The sequence below is a fragment of the Salmo salar genome, chromosome 05 (assembly GCF_965601325.2).
Source record: "Salmo salar chromosome 05, fSalSal1, whole genome shotgun sequence".
In the NCBI taxonomy this organism is placed as follows: Eukaryota; Metazoa; Chordata; class Actinopteri; order Salmoniformes; family Salmonidae; genus Salmo; species Salmo salar.
Genome location: NC_138295.1, coordinates 94,740,160 through 94,760,046, shown reverse-complemented (window position 1 = coordinate 94,760,046; position 19,887 = coordinate 94,740,160). Strand labels below are relative to the sequence as shown.

General features: G+C 44.7%; 1 protein-coding gene across 1 annotated transcript in view; it reads left to right on the top strand.

Moving 5' to 3' along the window:
• The window catches only part of LOC106606155 (CUB and sushi domain-containing protein 3), a 540,034-nt gene that overhangs the window by 436,479 nt on the left and 83,668 nt on the right, over positions 1-19,887 (top strand). The window contains exons 58-59 of the mRNA XM_082975995.1: positions 7,014-7,196; positions 9,913-10,089. Coding sequence (XP_082832121.1) covers positions 7,014-7,196; positions 9,913-10,089 — 360 coding nt within the window. The remainder of the gene's footprint in view (positions 1-7,013; positions 7,197-9,912; positions 10,090-19,887) is intronic.

Genomic DNA, 19,887 nt, shown 5'->3' with positions numbered 1-19,887 from the left:
TTTCATTTAAGCCTCATTAGAGAAATCTGGACACATATGGCATTAAAACAATACGTCGCTACAATGTGCTATGATATGACAGTACACAGTGAGTCTACAAAACATTAAGAACACCTGCTCTTTCCATGACATAGACTGACAAGGTCAGTGGCGACCCGTCACTCAAGGACCCGTTTTGAGCCTGACATTTCTAGCAACAAAAGGAAGGGGGGGGGGGGGCTATTTTGCATGTTATTTTGGCTATAATACATATCACATATCAATTTACAATGTAAACAATATAAAAAATAATAATTGAGTTAATAAAGTCGCATACAAACAAGGTCTCTTTCTTTTTGTTGTTGAGTAAAGCGGCTCCAAAATGCAGGTGTTTCAGCCCAGCTCAGTGCTTTCTGTGATGGAGAGGCAGCCAGCGGAAAATACAGAGCGTAGGGGTTGGTAATGTTCTCTAGTTGCGCCAGAGGTTTGGGAATATGGCTGAATATAAACAGTGTAGTTATTCCCTCCGCAAGTCAATCAAACAAGCGAAATGCCGCTACAGGGACAAAGTGGAGTCGCAATTCAACGGCTCAGACACGAGACGGATGAGGCAGAGTCTACAGGAAATCACGAACTACAAAACGAAAACCAGCCACATCACGGACACCGACGTCACGTTTCCAGACAAACTAAACACTTTCTTTGCCCACTTTGAGGGGATAATACAGTGCCACCGTTGCGGCCCGCCAACAAGGTCTGTGTTTATGGACATATTCAATCAATCCTTATCCCAGTCTGCTGTTCCCACATGCTTCAAGATGGCCACCATAGTTCCTGTACCCAAGAAGGCAAAGATAACTGAACTACATGACTACTAGCACTCACGTCTGTCCTTATGAAGTGCTTTGAGAGACTAGTCAAGGATCATATCACCTCCACCTTACCGGCCACCCTAGCCCCGCTTCAGTTTGCATACCACCCCAACAGGTCCAAAGACGATGCAATCGCCATCACAATGCACACTGCCCTATCCCATCTGGACAAGAGGAATACCTATGTAAGAATGCTGTTCATTGACTACAGCTCAGCATTTAACACCATAGTACCCTCCAAGCTCATCATCAAGCTAGAGGCCCTGGATCTCAACCCCGCCCTGTGCAATTGGGTTCTGGACTTTCTGACAGGCCGCCCCCAGTTGGTGAAGGTAGGAAACAACATCTCCACTTCGCTGACCCTCAACACTGGAGCCCCACAAGGGTGCATGCTCAGCCCCCTCCTGTACTCCCTGTTCACCCACGACTGCGTGGCCATGCACGCCTCCAACCCAATCATCAAGTTTGCAGACAACACAACAATAGTGGGCTTGATTACCAACAACGACGAGACAGCCTACAGGGAGGAGGTGAGGGCACTTGGAGTGTGGTGTCAGGAAAACAACCTCTCACTCAACATCATCAAAACAAAGGAGACGATCATGGACTTTAGGAAAAAGAGGACCGAGCACGGCCCAACTCTCATCGACGGGGCTGTAGTGTATATACACAGCTAGCTACATAGTGAATGTATATACACAGCTAGCTACATAGTGAATGTATATACACAGCTAGCTACATAGTGAATGTATATACACAGCTAGCTACATAGTGAATGTATATACACAACTAGCTACATAGTGAATGTATATACACAACTAGCTACATAGTGAATGTATATACACAGCTAGCTACATAGTGAATGTATATACACAGCTAGCTACATAGTGAATGTATATACACAGCTAGCTACAAAGTGAATGTATATACACAGCTAGCTTCATAGTGAATGTATATACACAGCTAGCTACATAGTGAATGTATATACACAGCTGGCTACATAGTGAATGTATATACACAGACAGCTAGCTACATAGTGAATGTATATACACAGCTAGCTAGCTACATAGTGAATGTATATACACAGCTAGCTACATAGTGAATGTATATACACAGCTAGCTACATAGTGAATGTATATACACAGCTAGCTACATAGTGAATGTATATACACAGCTAGCTACATAGTGAATGTATATACACAGCTAGCTACATAGTGAATGTATATACACAGCTAGCTACATAGTGAATGTATATACACAGCTAGCTTCATAGTGAATGTATATACACAGCTAGCTACATAGTGAATGTATATACACAGCTAGCTACATAGTGAATGTATATACACAGCTAGCTAGCTACATAGTGAATGTATATACACAGCTAGCTACATAGTGAATGTATATACACAGCTAGCTACATAGTGAATGTATATACACAGCTAGCTACATAGTGAATGTATATACACAGCTAGCTACATAGTGAATGTATATACACAGCTAGCTACATAGTGAATGTATATACACAGCTAGCTACATAGTGAATGTATATACACAGCTAGCTTCATAGTGAATGTATATACACAGCTAGCTACATAGTGAATGTATATACACAGCTAGCTACATAGTGAATGTATATACACTGACAGCTAGCTACATAGTGAATGTATATACACAGACAGCTAGCTACATAGTGAATGTATATACACAGCTGGCTACATAGTGAATGTATATACACAGCTGGCTACATAGTGAATGTATATTCTCAGACAGCTAGCTACATAGTGAGTGTATATACACAGCTAGCTAGCTACATAGTGAATGTATATACACAGCTAGCTACATAGTGAATGTATATACACAGCTAGCTACATAGTGAATGTATATACACAGCTGGCTACATAGTGAATGTATATACACAGACAGCTAGCTACATAGTGAATGTATATAGACAGCTAGCTAGCTACATAGTGAATGTATATACACAGCTAGCTAGCTACATAGTGAATGTATATACACAGCTAGCTACATAGTGAATGTATATACACAGCTGGCTACATAGTGAATGTATATACACAGACAGCTAGCTACATAGTGAATGTATATACACAGCTAGCTACATAGTGAATGTATATACACAGCTAGCTCTACATAGTGAATGTATATACACAGCTGGCTACATAGTGAATGTATATACACAGCTGGCTACATAGTGAATGTATATACACAGCTAGCTAGCTACATAGTGAATGTATATACACAGCTAGCTACATAGTGAATGTATATACACAGCTGGCTACATAGTGAATGTATATACACAGACAGCTAGCTACATAGTGAATGTATATACACAGCTAGCTACATAGTGAATGTATATACACAACTAGCTACATAGTGAATGTATATACACAGCTAGCTACATAGTGAATGTATATACACAGCTAGCTACATAGTGAATGTATATACACAGACAGCTAGCTACATAGTGAATGTATATACACAGACAGCTAGCTACATAGTGAATGTATATACACAGACAGCTAGCTACATAGTCAATGGATATACACAGACAGCTAGCTACATAGTGAATGTATATACACAGCTAGCTAGCTACATAGTGAATGTATATACACAGCTAGCTAGCTACATAGTGAATGTATATACACAGCTAGCTAGCTACATAGTGAATGTATATACACAGCTAGCTACATAGTGAATGTATATACACAGACAGCTAGCTACATAGTGAATGTATATACACAGACAGCTAGCTACATAGTGAATGTATATACACAGCTAGCTAGCTACATAGTGAATGTATATACACAGACAGCTAGCTACATAGTGAATGTATATACACAGCTAGCTAGCTACATAGTGAATGTATATACACAGCTAGCTAGCTACATAGTGAATGTATATACACAGCTAGCTAGCTACATAGTGAATGTATATACACAGCTAGCTACATAGTGAATGTATATACACAGACAGCTAGCTACATAGTGAATGTATATACACAGACAGCTAGCTACATAGTGAATGTATATACACAGCTAGCTAGCTACATAGTGAATGTATATACACAGCTAGCTACATAGTGAATGTATATACACAGCTAGCTACATAGTGAATGTATATACACAGACAGCTAGCTACATAGTGAATGTATATACACAGCTAGCTAGCTACATAGTGAATGTATATACACAGCTAGCTACATAGTGAATGTATATACACAGCTAGCTACATAATGAATGTATATACACAGCTAGCTACATAGTGAATGATCCGGTGTTGATAGTCTTTTTCAGACTTTCTTTCCTGAAGCCATTTTTTTCTCTTAATTCCACATATGTTTTGCTCTTTCACTTTTAAGAGAGAGAGAAGAAGACGCATTTGTGGGTGTAGTGTAGTCTGCTGCGTTGGAGATGTCCCTTGTGTATTGGACTGACTCGCTCTCTCTCGCTCTCACGCTCTCTTTCTCTCTCTCACTCTCTCTCTCGCTCTCTCTTTCTCTCGCTCTCTCTTTCTCTCTCGCTCTCTCTCTCTCGTTGTACTCTGATCTGCTCTGTTTGACTTGTTCTGTTCTTCATTACAATATGACATATTCAGAAGATGGGATCAGTCACACTCATTCTCTCTTCCCCTCCTCCTCTCCTCTCCTCCTCTCCTGTCTTCCCCTCCTTCTCTCCTCTCCTCCTCTCCTGTCTTCCCCTCCTCCTCTCCTCTCCTCCTCTCCTGTCTTCCCCTCCTCCTCTCCTCTCCTCCTCTCCTGTCTTCCCCTCCTCCTCTCCTCTCCTCCTCTCCTGTCTTCCCCTCCTCCTCTCCTCTCCTCCTCTCCTGTCTTCCCCTCCTTCTCTCCTCTCTCCTCCTCCTCCTCAGCTTCAGAAGGGAACATGTCCCAGTTTTCCACTGGGGAAGCTTTTTAATGGGGGAAAATTAAGCTACCATAAAGCGCCTCCACTAATTCGTTTGCAAAGACTGAGGTTTCGGTTGTGTCACAAATGGCATCCTATTCCCTACGTAGTGCACTACCTTAGACCAAGTAGTGCACTACGTAGGGAATTGGGTGCCATTAGGGACAGAGCCAGGGTAACACTCTAACACTGCATCTGTTACTGCTTCCTAGGAAAGTTCAGGTTAATGTGAAAGCTAGAGCACTCACAACGTACCTCTGATTCACCTGTTATCTATACCTGTCTGTTATCTACACCTGTCTGTTATCTACACCTGTCTGTTAACTCCACCTGTCTGTTATCTACACCTGTCTGTTATCTCCACCCGTCTGTTATCTACACCTGTCTGTTATCTACACCCGTCTGTTATCTACACCCGTCTGTTATCTACACCTGTCTGTTAACTCCACCTGTCTGTTATCTACACCTGTCTGTTATCTACACCTGTCTGTTATCTACACCTGTCTGTTAACTCCCCCTGTCTGTTATCTACACCTGTCTGTTATCTACACCTGTCTGTTAACTCCCCCTGTCTGTTATCTACACCTGTCTGTTATCTCCACCCGTCTGTTATCTCCACCTGTCTGTTATCTCCACCTGTCTGTTATCTCCACCCGTCTGTTATCTACACCCGTCTGTTATCTACACCCGTCTGTTATCTACACCTGTCTGTTAACTACACCCGTCTGTTATCTACACCTGTCTGTTATCTACACCTGTCTGTTATCTACACCTGTCTGTTATCTACACCTGTCTGTTATCTACACCTGTCTGTTAACTACACCTGTCTGTTAACTCCACCTGTCTGTTAACTCCACCTGTCTGTTATCTACACCTGTCTGTTATCTCCACCTGTCTGTTATCTCCACCCGTCTGTTATCTACACCCGTCTGTTATCTACACCCGTCTGTTATCTACACCCGTTTGTTATCTACACCTGTCTGTTATCTACACCTGTCTGTTATCTACACCTGTCTGTTAACTCCACCTGTCTGTTATCTACACCTGTCTGTTATCTACACCTGTCTGTTATCTACACCTGTCTGTTAACTACACCTGTCTGTTAACTCCACCTGTCTGTTATCTACACCTGTCTGTTATCTACACCTGTCTGTTATCTGCACCTGTCTGTTATCTCCACCTGTCTGTTAACTCCACCTGTCTGTTAACTCCACCTGTCTGTTATCTACACCTGTCTGTTATCTACACCTGTCTGTTATCTACACCCGTCTGTTAACTACACCTGTCTGTTATCTACACCTGTCTGTTATCTACACCTGTCTGTTATCTACACCTGTCTGTTATCTACACCTGTCTATTCTGTCTGTTATCTACACCCGTCTGTTATCTACACCTGTCTGTTATCTACACCTGTCTGTTATCTACACCTGTCTGTTATCTACACCTGTCTATTCTGTCTGTTATCTACACCTGTCTGTTATCTACACCCGTCTGTTATCTACACCTGTCTGTTATCTACACCGTCTGTTATCTACACCTGTCTATTCTGTCTGTTATCTACACCTGTCTGTTATCTACACCTGTCTGTTATCTACACCGTCTGTTATCTACACCCGTCTGGGTTCTTATGTGTTTGTATTTTATTAACCTTTATTTAACTAGTCAAGTCATTTAAGAACAAATTCTTACTTACAATGACATCATGTCAGCTGGAATGAGGTTACTGAGGTTACTGGCTCCAAGGCAAATGTTCATTGTTGCATCGTTTTGTACTGCCTCTTCCAACAGCACTTTACACTGAGGCTGCACCCCAAATGGAACCCTATTCCCTATATAGGGCACTACGTTTGATCAGGACCCGCAGTGCACTACATAGGGAATAGGGCCCTGGTCTAAAGTAGTGCACTATATAGGGAATAGGGCCCTGGTCTAAAGTAGTGCACTATATAGGGAATAGGGCCCTGGTCTAAAGTAGTGCACTATATATGGAATAGGGCCCTGGTCTAAAGTAGTGCACTATATATGGAATAGGGTTCCATTTGGAATGCAGACTGAGAAGTCAAGTCAAATGCTGACTGAGTGGTCAAGTCAAATGCAGACTGAGCGGTCAAGTCAAATGCAGACTGAGCGGTCAAGTCAAATGCAGACTGAGCGGTCAAGTCAAATGCAGACTGAGGGGTCAAGTCAAATGCAGACTGAGCAGTCAAGTTCATTCTGTCTCTCTCTCTCTCTCTGTCCTGTGTAGGAGACTCTGTAGGCAGCTGTGGGGACCCTGGTACACCCGTCCATGCAAGCAGAGAGGCCAGCAACTTCCATCTGCGTAGTAAAGTCCGCTTCACCTGCGCTGTGGGACACACACTGTATGGCTCAGCTGAGAGGATCTGCTTTCCCAATGGAACCTGGTCTGGGAGACAGCCCTTCTGCAAACGTGAGGCTTGATGGACTGGACAGGGATGGGGATACTACATGTTTAGAGACAAGAGCATGGAGATTGGATGTATCTAATGGTTTACAGTAGGCAGGAGCACAGTGGTACACACAGGAGCACAGTGGTACACACAGGAGCACAGGCAGGAGCACAGTGGTACACACAGGAGCACAGGCAGGAGCACAGGGTACACACAGGAGCACAGTGGTACACACAGGAGCACAGGCAGGAGCACAGTGGTACACACAGGAGCACAGTGGCACACACAGGAGCACAGGCAGGAGCACAGTGGCACACACAGGAGCACAGGCAGGAGCACAGTGGCACACACAGGAGCACAGGCAGGAGCACAGTGGCACACACAGGAGCACAGGTAGGAGCACAGTGGTACACACAGGAGCACAGGCAGGAGCACAGTGGCACACACAGGAGCACAGGTAGGAGCACAGTGGTACACACAGGAGCACAGGTAGGAGCACAGTGGTACACACAGTGGCACAGGTAGGAGCACAGTGGTACACACAGGAGCACACACAGGAGCACACAAACACAACAGGAGCACAGGTTGGAGCACAGTGGTAAACACAGTGGCACAGGCAGGAGCACAGTTGCACACAGGAGCACAGGTAGGAGCACAGTGGCACAGGCAGGAGCACAGTGGTACACACAGTGGCACAGGGAGGAGCACAGTGGTACACACAGGAGCACACAAACAATGAAAATGCAATTAGCTATAAATGAGTATATTTCGGCAGCACATTGTCCTTAGAAAAAGACAGCGCTCAAAGCCAACCGACCAATATTTCTTCGCTTCCATAATCCTAGTAAAAGCCTTTATTTCTCAGCCTCAAGGCAACTTCTGATGTGATTAATGACATTTTAAATATTGAATCACAGGCCACTTCTCTGCTGCAGTGCATAAATTGCCTCAGGGGTTCGACCGGAAATGGCAGAGAATCTCTTGACACGGCCTTCCCTTTCTCCCTGACGGTTATAAACTCTCTCAGCCTGACAGACACAACGACCACGGCTGCTGTCTATTTAATGACCTTTGAACTACATTGTGTCAAAAAGTAGAACAGGGTGGCAGTTGAGACATAAATGTCCTTTTTTTTTTAAAAATACGACAGGAACTCCCCGCTCACCCACTCTAGCCTTGATGTGTCCTGTAGCTGAACTGATTAATAGACGGTTAGTTCTATCCTCTATTCCTGTCAGGCTCGATCCTCTCCATGACTGAACTCTGTCTGTTTCTGCTTCAGCTTTTGAGCTAAGAGCTTGACTGGCGTTTAACCCAGAGCAATGTGAGCCTATCGTCCCGGTGCTTTGTAATCTACTGAAACGGCGGGGGATATTTACCACAGATTGAACATATTGTCCGTTCCAAAATGAAACACTTTCTCCATATAGGGAACTTCTTTCGACCAAGGGTCCACAGCAATGAAAGGTGCTGAATAAGGTGCATCCCAAATGGCACCATATGTGATAGGATCAATAGGGCTCTGGTCAAATGTAGTGCACTACTTATATAACAGCCAAACACATTCAGAGCACGTTCAACCCCTTTCAGTGGCCTCGTCATGTCAGGAAGTGATTGAGTGGGGAAACCTCTCCTTCCTTCCTACCAGCTCACCCTACAGCCTAGCTGCCTGCCTCAGAAATCATTTGACAATTTTCCAGACAATTAAGTCATTTGAGAAGGCAAATCATTTGGTAATGAAATATAATGAAGTGCTGGGTGGAAACACCGGGAAACAGAACAGAATCCTCTCTGAGTTTCCTGCTACCAAACATGACATTTATTATCATCTGAGTTGGATGAGTCACATTTTATGTTTTAGACAGACGTTAGAAAGACATTAGATCAGTGTTTAGCAATTAGTGTTCTTGACCCTCCTTAACTCTGTCTCTCTGTCTGTCTCTCTCTCTGTCTCTCTCTCTGTCTCTCGTTCTCTCTCTTTCTGTCTCTCGTTCTCTCTCTGTCTCTCGTTCTCTCTCTTTCTGTCTCTCGTTCTCTCTCTCTGTCTCTCGTTCTCTCGCTCTCTCTGTCTCTCGTTCTCTCGCTCTCTCTGTCTCTCGTTCTCTCTCTCTGTCTCTCTCTCTGTCTCTCTCTCTGTCTCGCTCTCTGTCTCGCTCTCTGTCTCTGTCTCTCTCTCTCTCTCTCTCTCTCTCTCTCGTTGTCTCTCTCTCTCTCTCTCTCTCTCTCTCTCTCTCTCTCTCTCTCTCTCGTTCTCTCTCTCTGTCTCTCGTTCTCTCTCTCTGTCTCTCGTTCTCTCTCTCTGTCTCTCTCTCTGTCTCTCTCTCTCTCGTTCTCTCTCTTTCTGTCTCTCGTTCTCTCTCTGTCTCTCGTTCTCTCTCTTTCTGTCTCGTTCTCTCTCTGTCTCTCGTTCTCTCTCTGTCTGTCTCTCGTTCTCTCTCTCTGTCTCTCGTTCTCTCGCTCTCTCTGTCTCTCGTTCTCTCGCTCTCTCTGTCTCTCGTTCTCTCGCTCTCTCTGTCTCTCGTTCTCTCTCTCACTCTGTCTCTCGTTCTCTCTCTCTGTCTCTCGTTCTCTCTCTCTGTCTCTCGTTCTCTCGCTCTGTCTCTCGTTCTCTCGCTCACTCTCTCTCCCGTTCTCTCTCTCTCTCTCTTTCTCTGTCTTTCTTTCACGCTCTTTCTCTCTCCCTTTCTTTCTTTCTTTCTTTCTCTCTCCCCCCTCTATGCCTCTCCTCCACTCCAGCGGTGCACTGTGGTAACCCGGGGACCCCTGCTCACGGCCGTATTTTCCGGGTCGACGGTACGACCTTCACCCACTCTGTAGTCTACTCCTGTATGGATGGATACCTCCTCTCAGGCACGCCCACCAGACACTGTCTGGCCAACGGCACCTGGTCCGGCACCGCTCCTAACTGCACCAGTAAGTACTACTGCTACCTGGTCCAGCACTGCTCCTAACTGCACCAGTAAGTACTTCTGCTACCTGGTCCGTCTCCTAACTGCACCAGTAAGTACTACTGCTACCTGGTCCGTCTCCTAACTGCACCAGTAAGTACTACTGCTACCTGGTCCGTCTCCTAACTGCACCAGTAAGTACTACTGCTACCTGGTCCGTCTCCTAACTGCACCAGTAAGTACTACTGCTACCTGGTCCGTCTCCTAACTGCACCAGTAAGTACTACTGCTACCTGGTCCGTCTCCTAACTGCACCAGTAAGTACTACTGCTACCTGGTCCATCTCCTAACTGCACCAGTAAGTACTACTGCTACCTGGTCCGTCTCCTAGCTGCACCAGTAAGTACTACTGCTACCTGGTCCGTCTCCTAACTGCACCAGTAAGTACTACTGCTACCTGGTCTGTCTCCTAACTGCACCAGTAAGTACTACTGCTACCTGGTCCGTCTCCTAACTGCACCAGTAAGTACTACTGCTACCTGGTCCGTCTCCTAACTGCACCAGTAAGTACTACTGCTACCTGGTCCGTCTCCTAACTGCACCAGTAAGTACTACTGCTACCTGGTCCGTCTCCTAACTGCACCAGTAAGTACTACTGCTACCTGGTCCGTCTCCTAACTGCACCAGTAAGTACTACTGCTACCTGGTCCGTCTCCTAGCTGCACCAGTAAGTACTACTGCTACCTGGTCCGTCTCCTAGCTGCACCAGTAAGTACTACTGCTACCTGGTCCGTCTCCTAACTGCACCAGTAAGTACTACTGCTACCTGGTCCGTCTCCTAACTGCACCAGTAAGTACTACTGCTACCTGGTCCGTCTCCTAACTGCACCAGTAAGTACTACTGCTACCTGGTCCGGCACCGTCTCCTATCTGCACCAGTAAGTACTACTGCTACCTGGTCCGTCTCCTAACTGCACCAGTAAGTACTACTGCTACCTGGTCCGTCTCCTAACTGCACCAGTAAGTACTACTGCTACCTGGTCCGTCTCCTAACTGCACCAGTAAGTACTACTGCTACCTGGTCCGTCTCCTAACTGCACCAGTAAGTACTACTGCTACCTGGTCCGTCTCCTAACTGCACCAGTAAGTACTACTGCTACCTGGTCCGTCTCCTAACTGCACCAGTAAGTACTACTGCTACCTGGTCCGTCTCCTAACTGCACCAGTAAGTACTACTGCTACCTGGTCCGTCTCCTAACTGCACCAGTAAGTACTACTGCTACCTGGTCCAGCACCGTCTCCTAACTGCACCAGTAAGAACTACTGCTACCTGGTCCGTCTCCTAACTGCACCAGTAAGTACTACTGCTACCTGGTCCGTCTCCTAACTGCACCAGTAAGTACTACTGCTACCTGGTCCGTCTCCTAACTGCACCAGTAAGTACTACTGCTACCTGGTCCGTCTCCTAACTGCACCAGTAAGTACTACTGCTACCTGGTCCGTCTCCTAACTGCACCAGTAAGTACTACTGCTACCTGGTCCGTCTCCTAACTGCACCAGTAAGTACTACTGCTACCTGGTCCGTCTCCTAACTGCACCAGTAAGTACTACTGCTACCTGGTCCGTCTCCTAGCTGCACCAGTAAGTACTACTGCTACCTGGTCCGTCTCCTAGCTGCACCAGTAAGTACTACTGCTACCTGGTCCGTCTCCTAACTGCACCAGTAAGTACTACTGCTACCTGGTCCGTCTCCTAACTGCACCAGTAAGTACTACTGCTACCTGGTCCGTCTCCTAACTGCACCAGTAAGTACTACTGCTACCTGGTCCGTCTCCTAACTGCACCAGTAAGTACTACTGCTACCTGGTCCGTCTCCTAACTGCACCAGTAAGTACTACTGCTACCTGGTCCGTCTCCTAGCTGCACCAGTAAGTACTACTGCTACCTGGTCCGTCTCCTAACTGCACCAGTAAGTACTACTGCTACCTGGTCCGTCTCCTAACTGCACCAGTAAGTACTACTGCTACCTGGTCCGTCTCCTAACTGCACCAGTAAGTACTACTGCTACCTGGTCCGTCTCCTAACTGCACCAGTAAGTACTACTGCTACCTGGTCCGTCTCCTAGCTGCACCAGTAAGTACTACTGCTACCTGGTCCGTCTCCTAGCTGCACCAGTAAGTACTACTGCTACCTGGTCCGTCTCCTAACTGCACCAGTAAGTACTACTGCTACCTGGTCCGTCTCCTAACTGCACCAGTAAGTACTACTGCTACCTGGTCCGTCTCCTAACTGCACCAGTAAGTACTACTGCTACCTGGTCCGTCTCCTAACTGCACCAGTAAGTACTACTGCTACCTGGTCCGTCTCCTAACTGCACCAGTAAGTACTACTGCTACCTGGTCCGTCTCCTAACTGCACCAGTAAGTACTACTGCTACCTGGTCCGTCTCCTAGCTGCACCAGTAAGTACTACTGCTACCTGGTCCGTCTCCTAACTGCACCAGTAAGTACTACTGCTACCTGGTCCGTCTCCTAGCTGCACCAGTAAGAACTACTGCTACCTGGTCCGTCTCCTAACTGCACCAGTAAGTACTACTGCTACCTGGTCCGTCTCCTAACTGCACCAGTAAGTACTACTGCTACCTGGTCCGTCTCCTATCTGCACCAGTAAGTACTACTGCTACCTGGTCCGTCTCCTAACTGCACCAGTAAGTACTACTGCTACCTGGTCCGTCTCCTAACTGCACCAGTAAGTACTACTGCTACCTGGTCCGTCTCCTAACTGCACCAGTAAGTACTACTGCTACCTGGTCCGTCTCCTAACTGCACCAGTAAGTACTACTGCTACCTGGTCCGTCTCCTAACTGCACCAGTAAGTACTACTGCTACCTGGTCCGTCTCCTAACTGCACCAGTAAGTACTACTGCTACCTGGTCCGTCTCCTAACTGATCCGAAATGACAATCAAAATGTCTGAAAAGTAAAACTGTCTATTAGTCATCCTGAACTGAAAATAATTGAAATCAAAGATATGGTGTAGTGTTACAGTAATACAAAATGCTAAATAGCAGCTGGCCGTAGATGTTGTCCTCACTCTCTGTTAGACTGTCTTCTATCGAAACTCATCTTCAGTAACGAGCCCCATATGTTGTAATTGAATTATGTTGTGTCAATCTATATTCAATTTGCCCTATAATAACTCTTTAACAGAATTACATTTCTCCCAGAGCATCATTACTCTTGTGTCTGACTAATTGAAGTACAGACAAGATATAGAATAAGGGGAGGAAGAGGAGGAGGAGGAGGGAGGAGGTGGAGGAGGAGGAGGAGGGAGGAGGTGGAGGGAGAGGAGGGGGGAGGTGGAGGGAGAGAGGAGGAGGAGGAGGAGGGGGAGGGAGGAGGTGGAGGAGGAGGAGGTGGAGGAGGTGGAGGGAGAGGAGGAGGAGGAGGAGGGGGAGGGAGGGTGGAGGAGGGAGAGGGAGGAGGTGGAGGGAGAGGAGGGAGGAGGTGGAGGGAGAGGAAAGAGATGAGGGTTTCAATTTGGGACCAAAATGAGTCTCTGGAGAGAAGTGATGCTTTCCAGGGAGCCTCTCTAGTCGCTCTGAGACAGTGATCAGACAGGCAGAAACATTCAGGTCTGTATCTGCAATGCATCCCGATTCCCTATGTAGAACAGTTCTGTTGACGACACTATTCTCTATGTAGAACAGTACTGTTGACGACCCTATTCCCTATGTAGAACAGTCCTGTTGACGACCCTATTCCCTATATAGAACAGTCCTGTTGACGACCCTATTCTCTATGTAGAACAGTCCTGTTGACGACCCTATTCCCTATGTAGAACAGTCCTGTTGACGACCCTATTCTCTATGTAGAACAGTACTGTTGACGACACTATTCCCTATGTAGAACAGTACTGTTGACGACCCTATTCCCTATGTAGAACAGTACTGTTGACGACCCTATTCCCTATGTAGAACAGTACTGTTGACGACACTATTCCCTATGTAGAACAGTCCTGTTGACGACCCTATTCCCTATGTAGAACAGTCCTGTTGATGACCCTATTCTCTATGTAGAACAGTCCTGTTGACGACCCTATTCTCTATGTAGAACAGTCCTGTTGACGACCCTATTCTCTAGGAATAGCAGGGTCCCATAAGTAATGCACTATATCAGGAATAGCAGGGTCCCATAAGTAATGCTCTATATCAGGAATAGCAGGGTCCCATAAGTAATGCTCTATATCAGGAATAGCAGGGTCCCATAAGTAATGCTCTATATCAGGAATAGCAGGGTCCCATAAGTAATGCTCTATATCAGGAATAGCAGGGTCCCATAAGTAATGCACTATATCAGGAATAGCAGGGTCCCATAAGTAATGCACTATATCAGGAATAGCAGGGTCCCATAAGTAATGCTCTATATCAGGAATAGCAGGGTCCCATAAGTAATGCTCTATATCAGGAATAGCAGGGTCCCATAAGTAATGCTCTATATCAGGAATAGCAGGGTCCCATAAGTAATGCTCTATATCAGGAATAGCAGGGTCCCATAAGTAATGCTCTATATCAGGAATAGCAGGGTCCCATAAGTAATGCTCTATATCAGGAATAGCAGGGTCCCATAAGTAATGCTCTATATCAGGAATAGCAGGGTCCCATAAGTAATGCTCTATATCAGGAATAGCAGGGTCCCATAAGTAATGCTCTATATCAGGAATAGCAGGGTCCCATAAGTAATGCTCTATATCAGGAATAGCAGGGTCCCATAAGTAATGCTCTATATCAGGAATAGCAGGGTCCCATAAGTAATGCACTATATCAGGAATAGCAGGGTCCCATAAGTAATGCTCTATATCAGGAATAGCAGGGTCCCATAAGTAATGCTCTATATCAGGAATAGCAGGGTCCCATAAGTAATGCTCTATATCAGGAATAGCAGGGTCCCATAAGTATTGCACTATATCAGGAATAGCAGGGTCCCATAAGTAATGCTCTATATCAGGAATAGCAGGGTCCCATAAGTAATGCTCTATATCAGGAATAGCAGGGTCCCATAAGTAATGCTCTATATCAGGAATAGCAGGGTCCCATAAGTAATGCTCTATATCAGGAATAGCAGGGTCCCATAAGTAATGCTCTATATCAGGAATAGCAGGGTCCCATAAGTAATGCTCTATATCAGGAATAGCAGGGTCCCATAAGTAATGCTCTATATCAGGAATAGCAGGGTCCCATAAGTAATGCTCTATATCAGGAATAGCAGGGTCCCATAAGTAATGCTCTATATCAGGAATAGCAGGGTCCCATAAGTAATGCTCTATATCAGGAATAGCAGGGTCCCATAAGTAATGCACTATATCAGGAATAGCAGGGTCCCATAAGTAATGCTCTATATCAGGAATAGCAGGGTCCCATAAGTAATGCTCTATATCAGGAATAGCAGGGTCCCATAAGTAATGCTCTATATCAGGAATAGCAGGGTCCCATAAGTATTGCACTATATCAGGAATAGCAGGGTCCCATAAGTAATGCTCTATATCAGGAATAGCAGGGTCCCATAAGTAATGCTCTATATCAGGAATAGCAGGGTCCCATAAGTAATGCTCTATATCAGGAATAGCAGGATACCATAAGTAATGCACTATATCAGGAATAGCAGGATACCGTCTGCCTACGGTGGCGTTTCTCAATAGCAAGGCTATGCTCACTGAGTCTGTACATAGTCAAAGCTTTCCTTCAGATATTCTGCCACTGTGTCTCTCTGTTTAGAGCCAAATATCATTCTAGTTTGCTCTGTTATTTTGGGAATTTTTTCCGATGTGTCAAGTAATTATCTTTTTGTTTTCTCATGATTTGGTTGGGTCTAATTGTGTTGCTGTCCTGGGGCTCTGTGGGGTCTGTTTGTGTTTGTGAACAGAGCCCCAGGACCAGCTTGCTTAGGGGACTCTTCTCCAGGTTCATCTCTCTGTAGGTGATGGGTTTGTTATGGAAGGTTTGGGAATCACTTCCTTTTAGGTGGTTGTAGAATTTACCGTCTCTTTTCTGGATTTTGATAATTAGCGGGTATCGGCCTAATTCTGCTCTGCATGCATTATTTGGTGTTTTACGTTGTACACAAAGGATATTTTTGCAGAATTCTGCATGCAGAGTCTCAATTTGGTGTTTGTCCCATTTTGTGAATTCTTGGTTAGTGAGCAGACCCCAGACCTCACAACCATAAAGGGCAATGGGTCCTATAACTGATTCAAGCATTTTTAGCAATATTCTAATTGGTATGTCGAATTTTATGTTCCCTTTGATGGCATAGAAAACCCTTCTTGCCTTGTCTCTCAGATCGTTCACAGCTTTGTGGAAGTTACCTGTGGTGCTGATGTTTAGGCCGAGGTATGTATAGTTTTTTGTGTGCTCTAGGGCAACGGTGTCTAGATGGAATTTGTATTTGTGATCCTGGCGACTGGACCTTTTTTGGAACACCATTATTTTGGTCTTACTGAGATTTACTGTCAGGGCCCAGGTCTGACAGAATCTGTGCAGAAGATCTAAGTGTTGCTGTAGGCCCTCCTTGGTTGGGGACAGAAGCACCAGATCATCAGCAAACAGTAGACATTGAACTTCAGATTCTAGCAGGGTGAGGCCGGGTGCTGCAGACTGTTCTAGTGTCCTCGCCAATTCGTTGATATATATGTTGAAGAGGGTGGGGCTTAAGCTGCATCCCTGTCTCACTCCACGGCCCTGTGGAAAGAGATGTTTTTTTGCCAATTTTAACCGCAGACTTGTTGTTTGTGTACATGGATTTTATAATGTCGTATGTTTTTCCCCCAACACCACTTTCCATCAATTTGTATAGCAGACCCTCATGCTAAATTGAGTCAGAAGCTTTTTTGAAATCAACAAAGCATGAAAAGACTTTGCCTTTGTTTCGGTTTGTTTGTTTGTCAATTAGGGTGTGCAGCGTGAATATGTGGTCTGTCGTACGATAATTTGGTAAAAGGCCAACTTGACATTTGCTCAGTACATTGTTTTCACTGAGGAAATGTACAAGTCTGCTGTTAATGATAATGCAGAGGATTTTCCCAAGGTTGCTGTTGACGCATATCCTACGGTAGTTATTAAGGTCAAATTTGTCTCCACTTTTACATTTACATTTGAGTCATTTAGCAGACGCTCTTATCCAGAGCGACTTACAAATTGGTGGATTCACCTTATGATATCCAGTGGAACAACCACTTTACAATAGTGCATCTAAATCTTTTAAGGGGGGGGGGGGTTAGAAGGATTACTTTATCCTATCCCAGTTATTCCTTAAAGAGGTGGGGTTTCAGGTGTCTCCGGAAGGTGGTGATTGACTCCGCTGTCCTGGCGTCGTGAGGGAGCTTGTTCCACCATTGGGGTGCCAGAGCAGCGAACAGTTTTGACTGGGCTGAGCGGGAACTGTGCTTCCTCAGAGGTAGGGAGGCGAGCAGGCCAGAGGTGGATGAGCGCAGTGCCCTTGTTTGGGTGTAGGGCCTGATCAGAGCCTGAAGGTACGGAGGTGCCGTTCCCCTCACAGCTCCGTAGGCAAGCACCATGGTCTTGTAGCGGATGCGAGCTTCAACAGGAAGCCAGTGGAGAGAGCGGAGGAGCGGGGTGACGTGGGGAAGATGCCAGAGCTAAGGATGATGTTAAAGAGTTTTAGTATAGCCAATTGGAATTTGTTGTGTGTATATTTTATCATTTCATTGAGGATACCATCAACACCACAGGCCTTTTAGGGTTGGAGGGTTTTTATGTTGTCCTGTAGTTCATTCAAGGTAATTGGAGAATCCAGTGGGTTCTGGTAGTCTTTAATAGTTGATTCTAAGATTTGTACTTGATCCTGTATATGTTTTTGGTCTTTGTTCTTTGTTATAGAGCCAAAAAGATTGGAGAAGTGGTTTACCCAGACATCTCTGTTTTGGATAGATAATTCTTCGTGTTGTTGTTTGTTTAGTGTTTTCCAATGTTCCCAGAAGTGGTTAGAGTGTATGGATTCTTCCATCACATTGAGCTGATTTCTGACGTGCTTCTTTTCCCATAGTGTATTTCTGTATTGTTTTAGTGATTCACCATAGGGAAGGAGTAGACTCAGGTCTTCTGTATTGTTTTAGTGATTCACCATAGTGAAGGAGTAGACTCAGGTTTTCTGTATTGTTTTAGTGATTCACCATAGTGAAGGAGTAGACTCAGGTCTTCTGTATTGTTTTAGTGATTCACCATAGTGAAGGAGTAGACTCAGGTTTTCTGTATTGTTTTAGTGATTCAACATAGTGAAGGAGTAGACTCAGGTCTTCTGTATTGTTTTAGTGATTCACCATAGTGAAGGAGTAGACTCAGGTTTTCTGTATTGTTTTAGTGATTCACCATAGTGAAGGAGTAGACTCAGGTCTTCTGTATTGTTTTAGTGATTCACCATAGTGAAGGAGTAGACTCAGGTTTTCTGTATTGTTTTAGTGATTCACCATAGTGAAGGAGTAGACTCAGGTCTTCTGTATTGTTTTAGTGATTCACCATAGGGAAGGAGTAGACTCAGGTTTTCTGTATTGTTTTAGTGATTCACCATAGTGAAGGAGTAGACTCAGGTCTTCTGTATTGTTTTAGTGATTCAACATAGTGAAGGAGTAGACTCAGGTTTTCTGTATTGTTTTAGTGATTCACCATAGTGAAGGAGTAGACTCAGGTTTTCTGTATTGTTTTAGTGATTCACCATAGTGAAGGAGTAGACTCAGGTTTTCTGTATTGTTTTAGTGATTCACCATAGTGAAGGAGTAGACTCAGGTTTTCTGTATTGTTTTAGTGATTCACCATAGTGAAGGAGTAGACTCAGGTCTTCTGTATTGTTTTAGTGATTCACCATAGTGAAGGAGTAGACTCAGGTTTTCTGTATTGTTTTAGTGATTCACCATAGTGAAGGAGTAGACTCAGGTTTTCTGTATTGTTTTAGTGATTCAACATAGTGAAGGCGTAGACTCAGGTCTTCTGTATTGTTTTAGTGATTCACCATAGTGAAGGAGTAGACTCAGGTCTTCTGTATTGTTTTAGTGATTCAACATAGTGAAGGAGTAGACTCAGGTTTTCTGTATTGTTTTAGTGATTCACCATAGTGAAGGAGTAGACTCAGGTTTTCTGTATTGTTTTAGTGATTCACCATAGTGAAGGAGTAGACTCAGGTCTTCTGTATTGTTTTAGTGATTCACCATAGTGAAGGAGTAGACTCAGGTCTTCTGTATTGTTTTAGTAATTCACCATAGTGAAGGCGTAGACTCAGGTTTTCTGTATTGTTTTAGTGATTCAACATAGTGAAGGAGTAGACTCAGGTTTTCTGTATTGTTTTAGTGATTCACCATAGTGAAGGAGTATACTCAGGTCTTCTGTATTGTTTTAGTGATTCAACATAGTGAAGGAGTAGACTCAGGTTTTCTGTATTGTTTTAGTGATTCACCATAGTGAAGGAGTAGACTCAGGTCTTCTGTATTGTTTTAGTGATTCAACATAGTGAAGGAGTAGACTCAGGTTTTCTGGGTCTCTATGTTTTTGGTTGGACAGGTTTCTCAATTTCTTTCTTCGGTTTTTGCATTCTTCACCAAACCATTTGTCAGTGTTGTTCATTTTCTTTGGTTTTCTGTTAGACATTTTTAGATTAGATAGGGAAGCTGAGAGATCAAATATACTGTTTAGATTTTCTACTGCCAAGTTTACACCTTCACTATTACAGTGGAACGTTTTGTCCAGGAAGTTCTCTAAAAGGGATTGGATTTGTTGTTAGTTAGGACCAGAGATACCATACCTGTTAATATACAGTAGT